Raw genomic sequence first — 11,400 nt, 5'->3', positions numbered from 1 at the left:
ACCTCATTCTGCATCTTGACAATTAATTTAATTTTTACTTTTACGGGTTAAGATTGTTTCATGAAAAAATAATTAAAGTGGTTGTTGTATTTTTTTTGGGTTTACAAAAGTGGGTGTTGTATCATTTCTCTTTAATTTTCCTTTTGTATGTTGTGTATATAAATACTCATGAGCTAAATAAAGTTTTTTTTTTAGGAACTTCTGTTTCTCATTCAAGAAGAAGCAGATGAAACTGCTGGTGATACATCTAGATTAATCAAAGTGGAAACTCCTGGGAGATTTTCCTCAATCCAACATTGATCATGAAAATTAAAAGTTAAACGAGAAAGGAAATCAACAACCCTGTTGCCTGACCTCTTGACATGTGAAACAGAAAATGAACTAAAACTAGTTGACAAGGTCCTACAGCTTCTAATGATATCGTGGAGATATGAATTCCCCAATCTGTTGTTTCGCCATTGTTGTACCAACACGAGAGAGTTGGTCTCCATAGCTATGTGGGTGAAACCGATTTGTCTTGCCCACTCAAGAGCCCATTTCACTCCCAAAGCTTTTGCCATTGTTGGGTCATCTTGTACCCTCCATAAACGGGTTGCTACTGCCATTGTTTCCCCTTTTTCATTCCTGATAATTGCTCCAAACCCTGTCCCACCTTGTTGGTTCGCTTTTCATTGGGATTCTCACCTCGCGTTTTGATGAAAATGATTACCTCCACCGCTTGCCATGGAAGTTGTATTTCGGTCTCCTCGCCCTTTTCTTGTCTGTGGTCGCCATGATTTTTGCCTTTTGTTCTTCACTTGTTATGATCCTAAAGGGACATGAACGGATCAAAATAGTAGCCGTGTCACTCGGGTGTGTTCCAGTCATTGTCCTTGTACCGTCACAATAATATACAATAGGCGCTCCTTTGGTGATTAAGAAAAAACAGTGATGCTATTAGACAGGACCGCATGACATGCACACCTTCAGTATTTGTCCAACTTTTCAATAATCTCTCTTTATTTTATTGTATTATTTGAAAAAAAAAATCAATTTGATCAAAATACACTGCCTTGCCCTGAAAAAATATGATAGGATCACTAAAAAAAAGTTGTTATTTGAGGCACCTCGTTTGTGGCATTTATAGTTAAACGCTAGCATGTAACATTTTTGTGACATTTATTTAGGTTGTAACGTATTACTACATGAATTTTGTAATTTTACTATCAATTTTAGCTACCAATAATTTTCACAAATAATAGTCAGCTAGTTATACTTAGCTGCCAATTAACCTATCCTAGCAAAATTTCCACTTTTAACCACCCGGGCAAAGACTTTTCTTTTTCTCTCCCAACTTCGCTTGAAACCCTAGTCTCAAACTCTCTCTCTCTCCCTCAAATCTTCCAATTTTGTGAATTCACCTGTGTTTCTTTGGTCGATTTTGACGACATTGAACTCATCTTGCTCCATCAGCTTCATCATTTTGGCTACAATGAGATGCTTCTTCAAATTCAAGATTTCGATTGGAGGCTTATCTTCTTGGCTATGATATAAATGACGTTAAAGGTGACAATTATTACTCAATTAACATTACAAGAGATATTAGCTAAGGATCCTCACAGTCAAAAGTCGTGAGACTGATCTTACACCTCATTGTCAACGCATTAAGCGCTAGGTCAATAAGTTTTTTCCATTAGCAAGTTGGGAACAAAACCTCCAACCACTTCCTTAAGGAATGAAGTGTTAAACCACCATACTTACTCAATTAACATTACAAGATGATTGCATAAGGATAAAAAAAAACTAAACAGATTCATCTTTTTATTCATTGGAAATCAATACAAAGTACTACGCAACTAAGGAGCATATCCGAAAGAGAATTTCCAACTCAATAAAAAACATCAACAAAAATAGTGCATAAATTAGTAAATCTAGCGCCAGATTTAGCAAGCCAGTTCATAATTGTCACCACTCTCCCGAAACCACAATTCCACTCCTAGGAGAGCATGAGAAAAAGCTCCAAGCCCGACCGAAAATCCCAGAGTTCTTCTCATCCCTCATCATATATCCAAAATCCATGCAGATCACATTTTCATCACGTTGACTCCCATCAACGCTGAGCTTAACCGTAACCGGTTAGTTACGAAAACACTAACTTGGACGATAACAAGTTTAACATGGAATGGAATTCAGTGATACTCCTTTTCTTTATTTTCACGATAAAATATTTGTACAGGAAATTATATAATGGACAACACCCAAGTTCATTAACTACATTGCTAAACTTGAACACTAACTTGGAAGATGCAGATAAGGCGTGACACAGAATTCACACACTACATACGATCCAGGTTGTCTTGAATGGGGACGGAAAAAAACCACATTAGGAATGATGGATCATGTAACATAAACAGATCCGAAGACTAAATGGTCAGCTCTAATACAATTTGAACTACAAGCTATCCAAAACACGATCGCGCTCTTGCTATTAAGTTAGATTATCTTCCAGAAACGCGGCGTGTGATCCTAATGACCACCCTGCACAGCCTCTGTCTGCCCACTCTGTTGGGCGTCGTCATGCGTGTGCTGATCACTCTTGCCAGACCTAAGATCATCGTTCCCAGGTAGTTCCCCAAGTCTCTCCTGTAGATTATATAAGTCAGACAGCACAGTCAGCCTTCACATAAATATTTTAAGATATCAAGGAGGAAATCTATGAGGTAGTGTCATAATCCATCTCAGCCTATCTATTTTGTTTGCTGTATCAATATTCGCGTTTAAACCATCTAGAATCACTTTTCCTCTGATAAAAGCTACTAGAGCATGTTTAGTTCCACGTTTGTAAGTTTAGAATTGATTCTCCACTGTCAGAATCAATTTTTAGGTGTTTGGACAGTTTGGTTATTTCATTTCACCAATTATGGGATGAAGCTACAAATCATAGCTTCTACGATAGACATAATCAATTGTGAGATTTCATAGTTGTATTTCACAAAATTACCCTACAGAAATCACCTCTTATAATATATCCAAGCATAAATTACTTCACTTTCATCTCACTTTTACTATACCAATTTTATCAAAATTATTTTTGATGACACCGATCCAACATGCACTTGGAGTAGCTTCTCCCATAATCACTTCTCCCTTCTTTGTGATCTACTATGGGGTTCCCAAATGCAAATGTAGCTTATCACTATGTATGAACCTAAGTTTAGTTAGAAGTCATAGTCCATCTACGTCTTTCCGATCCTTCCCTTCATTTTAGAAACTTCCAAACATAACAAATAAGATTTTAAAATCACCTTGAGAGCTGCATTCTCAGTAAGTAGCTGCTCATAATCACTCCTGATACGACTTACTTCTGATCGGAGTGAAGCATTTTCTTCTTTCAAAGCTTCAGCACGCTGAGCTAGCTCATCACACTCAGCCTGAAAACAACACTCAAATTAGGGACAATGATCAAGCAGCCACAGAAGGAAAAAGGCTATAGGGTAGTCCCATCACCTGCTTGCGCAACCTGGATCTGCGAGCAGACTCCCTGTTAGACTGTTTCCGCCTTTGTCTTTTGAGCTCTCTTTCATCCTAAAAGTAAACCAGAATAGATATAGATTAAAATAAGAAGTGACAAGATAGTAATAATGCAACAATGGAAACTTTGAAATCAGGTCTCAGACAAACACTGAAAGCAGTTTTGCAAGTTAAAATCAATCAGAAAAAACCAGTAATATTCCACAGGCAGAAGTTTGGAAAAAGGCAATGAGCAGTTACCTTATACTCTAGGCTAGTTCCTAATTCTCTATCTGAAAAAGGGAATAGAGAAATTACTAGGAAAGAGAAGTAAATAAAAATTAATTCTAGTTGGTTATATAACCTGAACAAACAATCAGGCAGCCAAAAAAATATAGATAATTTCCAGAATGTAGTTTCAGTCTACAAACATCCAGCATGCACTAAAAGCTAAAAAATAAGTGCCATTATTTTCACAATTAGGGCATTAATTATATATATTAGAAGGCAAAACCATTGGTCTTTTCTACATCTTCTCGTTCAATTGATATATATCAAGGTAATAGGCATATTCTTATGTTGTCAAAATTAACCTGTAGCCAATGTTGTGACTGAACACCATCCCGTGATCCCCCAGTAGCCATCCCTCCAGCAACTGCAGTAGATGGAACATTTCCATGCAGTGCAGGAATGTTGGATGAAGTTGGTGTGCCCCAATAATCCATTCCTATATTTAAGTTTGTAGCGGGACCAGGAACAGCTCCAGGAGCACCACCCGCAGAGATAGGCACCATAGACATAGTTTGATGAGGTGTATTAAGTCCCCCATTTTGTGTAGTATGCACTGCAGTACCATTTTGAGATGGTTCATCTGTAACTCAATAGAAAAAAGTATACTTTAGCTGTAAAACACAAACACCAAGGGTTTACATAGAGCACTACACAATGAAATATTGAAACTATATTGGAACAGCAGAAAGTAACCATCACAAACCTTCAAAAGAATCCCGTCTGCCCCCTGATTTCAATTCAGAGTCCTAAAAAAACAGAGAAATAAATGCCAAAGATAATTACCTAGCAGTTGAAGGGCACAAAACACAAATAATTTATAAAAGGTATCATCCAAAAGATATAGTATGTCCAATCAACATGAGCAGCATTAGCTATGCACCCCCAGACCCGTGTCATTTTCTTCATCCAAATTAAGGTGTTTAAAGTTTAAACATAATTTACATTTACAAACTACGTACATAGATAGACGTCAGGAAATAACAATATTGAACATCCATTAGTACTTTATCCTGTTCTACGACAAAAACCTTTATAAACCAGATAATATTTTATGTTGTTTCATGACTTTCTTTTAATAAACTACATAAACTTTCTTCATTATTTCAGACTTGCAATTCAATACTTATAATTTCCAAGTCTTTAAAGACAAACAAAAAAACTCAGAAGTTGTTGAACGTTTATGCATTATGCCCCTACAACATTATAGGTCTTACTCAGAATAACGTGAAGCTTAAATGGGGCTGTCAGGTAAGTAAACTAGCAGTCCTACAGGAATTATATTTAGGCAGTATAGAAAGAGCCAGCCCATTCTCTTCAGTTTTCATCCTTACATCACTCAAAACTTCGCTAAATCAACATATTCTCCCCCCTTTTTGACATATCTTATAGCCCTTGAAACTTTAAATTACTGCAAAATAAGTGTTTGTGGACACATACTGACAATATAGTAGCAAACTGATAACTGTCAAAGAACTTACATTCTGAGAATTTGCATCACTTCCTTCACTAGTACCTTCACTTCCGCTCTCACCACTGCAGATCCAAGATTTCTATCAGCATAAATTGCCAGCATGCAATTGTGAGTCAAAAGCTAACATACTCAAAAAGTTTAGAGAAATAAAGCACTGCGAAACCTAATCTTACATTTCATGTAGTTGACAGGGCAGTACAACCACAACCACAACCACAAGATAGATAAAATAAAACAGAACTCAAGTAACATGTAGGGTTCCTCAGGCAAACAGCATTCAAAAATTGCAATACATCAGATAAGAGAACAAAAATAGAAGGACAACACAAATGAAGGAAATATCAATTTCAGGAAGCTGCTAGTGCCTAGCGTTTCTATTTCCAACAAGACAGTACATGATATTTCAGAATCGCTAAGTCATTCATCATTGCACTTCAGATAATTCTATGTTCTCAAATGCTGCTACCAAATCACACATCAAGGTGGGTGCCTGTACAGACTACAGAGTTGTTTTGTTTAAATGAAAAAAAAAATATATTTAAGCTTTATTTCCACGATTTGGACTAATAGAAAAGCAAGTCGACATTCTTCATTAATTTAAATATTAATCAGAGCATCCCCCCCCCGGGACATATTATCTCATGTAGAGTAGAATCAATAATTTAGCAATTGACAGGACAGTTGGGAGTGAAGTGTGCCTTTCTTTAGAAGTCCTAGATTCAAATAAGAGGAGGCATAATTCAAAAGATTGACTAACACCACACTTTACCTTTTTGAATGAGCTCCATTAGCTGACGTCCCTGGTGTTTTACCATGTTCATTATTTTTCCGTGTAATCATATTCAAACTACCCAAACTTCCTTTTGATCTTTTGATTGGCAATTTTTCTTTCACCTCAGGAGGCTTACCATCAGCTTCCATGCTGCCAGGAGTATTTCCCTGCACGTAAGCCCATAGGTTATCTTCATTACTCATAAGGACAAGTCTTGCACAAAAGAGGGAAAAGACAAAGATACACAGAAGGAGAAAGAAAGAGCAGAAAAATGCAGAAGGGAACAAAAACTCACTGAAGCCTCGACAATACCGTTTGGAGAAGGCATGGCAAAAGGACTAAAAGGATAGGACCCCTGCATAAATTTGAGGCAATCAAAACAGTGGCAGGTGAGTTAGTGATTTAAATAACAAGTTTAAGAAAACATAATTTACAAAAAATACCGGCGGAATGGATGGATGAGCATATATGCCACCATGGGGATACATTGCAACATAAGGATGTGGTGGAGTACCATAGGGAGGCATAATATGCTGCAAATGAAAAAATCCTTAATGAATCAAATGAAGCATGAGAAGAATTCAAATCAATATTTCTTACTGCTAACTAATAAAGTATAAAATAGTTTCAGAACAGTAGAAAGAACAGATAATGATGAGCAAGAAGACCATTTAACAATCATGGACCAGGATATAATAAGTTCATGTTGCAAAGGGAAGAATAGCTCTTTTCTACTTATAGTAAGGAGTTCAAGACTACCCTTCTAACCTTAACAAAATAATATACACCTAACACATGTAAGGAATTAGGGTCATCATTAATTATATCATAAATATCTCTCATTTGCCTGGCACATGGGAGTGTGTGAAGCCCTCTTTCCAACCACCTCTGTCATTGTTTGCCTCATTGCATCATCTCTAGTCAGGCCCATCCCCTATCATATATGTTAGCCAGTTCCAGAAGGTCATTAAGTTCTCCTAAGTTGCACTCTGCCCTGTTTGTTAATCATATATGGTGTGTTTTCTACTACCTTCATCTGGTTTGGGCAGTTTTCAGTTGGCTTGAGTTGTTTCTTGGCTTTCTTTGTAGTGTAGTGGATGTTGAGCTCTCACATTGACTTCAAAATATAGCCAAAGCAGAGTTTATAAATTGAGCAATAAGTTAGGCTTAACTGAAATTCAAGATGGTATCTGAGTCTAACGTAGATTTGTTATTGAGCCACCCATGGCTGATTGAAAAAATCAACCTGGCCCTGCGAATTTCCCAATGCAAACAACTTGACCATGCGGCATTCCCAATGGAAGAAAAAAAAATCTCCCATTGCAAACAACCTGCTCCCTCAGATTCCTAGTGTGATCAATCTGGCCCGACAGGCAGCTTTTGTAGTGCAAGAAAAAAAATCAGCCTACAATCTTCACACTTAAGATGTCCAGAACGTGATGAGGCTGTGTTGAGATCTCAAGTTGACAAGAGATATAACCAAAGTAGAGCTTATAAAGGTTAAGGCAATCTTCACCTGATAAGTAAGCTTTTGTGGTTGTGTAATTCCTAGCCCAAATTCAAAAGTGATTAGCTCTGGTTTGTGTCGTTGCCTCGTTTGGCTCTTGTTGGGTGTTTGTTCTTTCGACAATGATTTTTCTGCCGATTGCTGACATCTCCACCTGTCATTTTGGTGGTTATGGCCTGATTGGACTCGGCAATAACTCACACCATCACCAAATATAATTACCAGGCCTTATTTCGAAGCTTTTAGGGTCTCCTGAGTTTATTGGCTATTTGGAATTTTCAAATGTTGTATATTGGAGAAGTTTAAATTTTTGTTGTATATAACCTTGCTAGGAGATTTTAGTTAATGGTCATTCCAGCAAAGTCTCTTCTACTTCCTTGGTCATGCAACATTTCCAACAACCTCTTCAACATGAGGATCATTCCATCCATCTAGCGAAGTTATCTTTCCTGCAATATCTACCCTAAGTCGACTTGAAAGCCATATTATATGCAGTAAACTTAAATTTACTTTTTAAAAGTGTTTGTTTGTGACAACTGATAAGCTTAAAGCTTTGCAGGTTTTAGCTTGAAAGAGGTTAGAATAATATTTGGAAACTTTCTCATAATATCATTATTGTAGAAAATAGTTCTTAATACCTTGTATGATCTCTTAGAGCAGTTTTTATATTTCATGAATTTTTTCCTTACTCAATTAGGACTAGGAATCATTTTAAGAATAAATAGAGGTTAGTTCTATGTGTCACATTAAATCAATATCAATTTCAGATTATTTATCAGCTTGTTCTCTTTCTTACTTCTACCCTGTCTAAAACCTTATAAACTACAAGGATGAAAATAGCTTGAAAACAAATTAAGTTCTAAATTATTGTTAACATTACCATTTGACAATAATTAACAGTAATGCAAAGTTTACTTACAGTATTAAACACCATCTTGTGATATTATTCGAAATTTATAATATATGTGGCAATTACCTGGACACCCCACATATAAGGGTGAGCTTGGGGATTTGATGCCAAGAATCCATGTGGAGGCATGGGAGAATACGCCTATACAATGAGGAAGCTGAGTAAATCAAAGTCCAATCATGACAATAATAGAAAATGATATGCCAACAAAGACTTTCACATTAAAAACCTGAAAGCTGGACCAGTCAGGAGGATTAACTGTTCCAGTGCTGGTGGTCGGAGGCTGCTCCTGGAAAACAGTAAATGTTTCTTGGCGTCAGATAAAATGTACTATCAACATTCAACAGTAAATGTAGATAAAATAAAAGAAGATCAGTTAGACCTGTGGAGTAAGTGGTGGTGTCTTTGATTCCTTCTCTTTAGGGGTTTTATCCATCTCACTGCTGCCCATACTTTTATATCAATATCTTACAAAGCCATACACTAGACCATTCTGCACCGCCATAAACATACAAGAAAGCATAAGAGAAACCATCCTCTTTCAAAACTCTCAACCAAATTCCACCACCGTAAAGTTGTGTAGTGTTTACATGTCTGATACCTATACTCTTGGACATTTCACCAATACTAAAGTATCCAAGTCAACTAAATACACACACACCTTTCATTTGAATAAGTCTTCAATTTTTCCAGCATGAGAGTCACAACTCTTTTCATTTTCTGTTCTCCGCCCATGCGTATTGATTAACACAACATTTTCTATTTTTTTTCCCAAGCCCATTTCAATACATGACTTCATTTCAGATTGGAGCATATTTGTGGTTTTAGAAATTCACTGCATATCTCTCTTCATTCACAATTATGCTTGCTGCTTAATTATATTTTCTTTTAGATATATTTTTATCACCAAGTTCTAACACATGGAAATGGGATCCAACTGAAATCACATACGAGTTTTTTTTTTTTTTAATTACATCTAAGAAACATGTTCTTACTTTGAATTTTTGGCATTTTCATTATATATTAATTAAGTTTTATGAATTTTCTTATGCACATCTAGACATGAATCGTGGCTTATATTTTACAGGAATAGTCATATCTCTACATCAGATACGCATAGTAGCAGATACACTTGGCTATATTCATCATTGGTGTGAGACTTATACCAGACACTTCAAACACATGCTTCTATCTTGAATCAATCCACAAGGTTAGAACCTTTATCACATGTACGGGGTTGTACCTACGGGAATAAACTATACATTACTCCCATTTCCCTCCTAATCAATATAGAATCATCCAAACTCCAACTTTTGATATCCCAGCATGTTATCTCCTAATTCACCATACCAGCTATAATTATGTTAACCTCAATAACAAGTTAACAACTATACTACATTAATCTCTAGCAAAATTTGACAAAGCAACAATTACCATAGCTCAGAAAATAAGAATGAAATTCATACATCTCAACAAGCTAGCAATATAGATAATACAATGCAATTCCAGGCAAATAGAGCTGAAATATTTCATATTACCATTTATAGAGAGAGTGGGGATCCTTCAGAGCTGGAGCAGAAGCAAATTGAAACCTGATCTGCTGAGGAAGATGAAAACAAGCGAAAGAAGCAACCACTGAGGTAAAAATTGACAATGGAAGAAGAATTCAAGCGAAGAACGAAGGTGAATCGGGAATTTGAATTGGGAAATTGAGAAAATGAAATGGGAACAGAGAATTTGGAACAGATCGAAAACTAGGGCTCTGTTTGGTTGATGTTAATGTTTGGTTTGGTGTTCACGGAGAGGAACGCCAACCCATGGGTCGTCGTACGGTGTCGCTGTCATGTGAGATTTTCGTTCTCATTTTGCGAAGCGTGTGAAAACCCCATTTACCCCCTAGGCCCATAGTTTTCAATTTCATATCCTTTTCTTTTGGTATTTTATTTTCGTCTTTTAATTCACTTTATTAAATACTATATTATGGACTTATAGTTACCAAAAAAAGAAATTCATATTATTTTCCTTTGACTTTGATTGGTCATCGATGCAATCATCTTCAAAGCATAATTATGCATTTATCATTTTGTCTGTGATTTGATTACTTATTAAATATGTGTATTAGTTAATTTATTACTATGTCAATACTTTTTTTTTATTGCAGGGTGTTTAAAAAAACAGAAAAGCAAAGAGCGAAAAACAGATCAACATTGAGGAAACAATGTGTTTCTATAGTTCTGAGACAATAAAGGGAAAATAACAATGAAAATGTAGTAAAGAAGTATAGTAGGTTGTGAGAAGAACTTCCAAATCAGCTAATGCATTCCATTCACATATAGTATTGTTTAAGGAGAAACTTGTAAATAGGGTTTGGAATAACAACATATGGACGAAACTCTAAAAGCGTCTTCTTCAAGAGATGACAAATCATAGGTGATTTTGTTAACGCAACAACCTTGCGAAAAAAATAAAATCTTAGCACGCCTGCAGCCAAAAGTTCAGCTTCAAGATTCTTACAAACACCTATGAAATCTGAACAACCCACAACCCAAGTGCCAAAATTCTTTCTTATAATTGTGCCAAACTCAACTCTACCGAGTTCCTTTTTCTTAGACGCCAAGAGAAATCATCATGAATAAAGTCCCGAGCTTTACAAAAGATCTCCAAATATAATAACTCTGCCTAACACCAGCATTAAAGAAGTTAGCAGCAAAAAAATAATTACCACGGAGAAGTTGAACTTATAATTTTTGCTTGGAGTGCAAAATGTCTCAGATCAACTACCCAAGTAAGGAAGTATAATTAGAAGAACACGTTGAACGAACTCCCAACCCACCCAAACTTCTAAGTAAAGTAACCGTTCTCAAAGAAACCATGTGTCTCCCACGTTGCTCACCATTTCTTAAAAGAACTTGTCTAGCTAAAGAATATCCACCGCTCATTTACCATAATTATAAATTCTT

General features: G+C 36.2%; 1 protein-coding gene across 1 annotated transcript; it reads right to left on the bottom strand.

The window, feature by feature from the left end:
- Window positions 1-2,159: 2,159 nt before the first annotated feature.
- LOC130740181 (bZIP transcription factor 16-like) lies at window positions 2,160-10,297 on the bottom strand. The gene is made up of 13 exons (XM_057592694.1): window positions 9,979-10,297; window positions 8,823-8,933; window positions 8,670-8,729; window positions 8,507-8,581; window positions 6,467-6,556; window positions 6,319-6,378; window positions 6,021-6,190; window positions 5,259-5,313; window positions 4,484-4,526; window positions 4,083-4,360; window positions 3,487-3,564; window positions 3,285-3,410; window positions 2,160-2,622 (listed from the first exon to the last, which is right to left on the bottom strand). The coding sequence occupies exons 2-13, from the start codon at window positions 8,889-8,891 to the stop codon at window positions 2,506-2,508; spliced, it is 1,221 nt and encodes a 406-aa protein (XP_057448677.1). The 5' UTR covers window positions 8,892-8,933; window positions 9,979-10,297; the 3' UTR covers window positions 2,160-2,505.
- Window positions 10,298-11,400: the final 1,103 nt, after the last annotated feature.

This window comes from Lotus japonicus, chromosome 2 (assembly GCF_012489685.1).
Source record: "Lotus japonicus ecotype B-129 chromosome 2, LjGifu_v1.2".
NCBI lineage: Eukaryota > Viridiplantae > Streptophyta > Magnoliopsida > Fabales > Fabaceae > Lotus > Lotus japonicus.
This window is presented reverse-complemented; position numbering and strand designations above follow the sequence as displayed.

Bases quoted from the DNA above. Each gene is read 5' to 3' on its own strand.
- LOC130740181 (XM_057592694.1), bottom strand. From the start codon at position 8,891: ATGGGCAGCAGTGAGATGGATAAAACCCCTAAAGAGAAGGAATCAAAG. The intron at 6,191-6,318 runs GTGAGTTTTTGT...GCTTACGTGCAG, and splicing joins ACGGTATTGTCGAGGCTTCA to GGAAATACTCCTGGCAGCAT. The intron at 4,527-5,258 runs GTAAGTTCTTTG...CTGTTTTTTTAG, and splicing joins GTGATGCAAATTCTCAGAAT to GACTCTGAATTGAAATCAGG.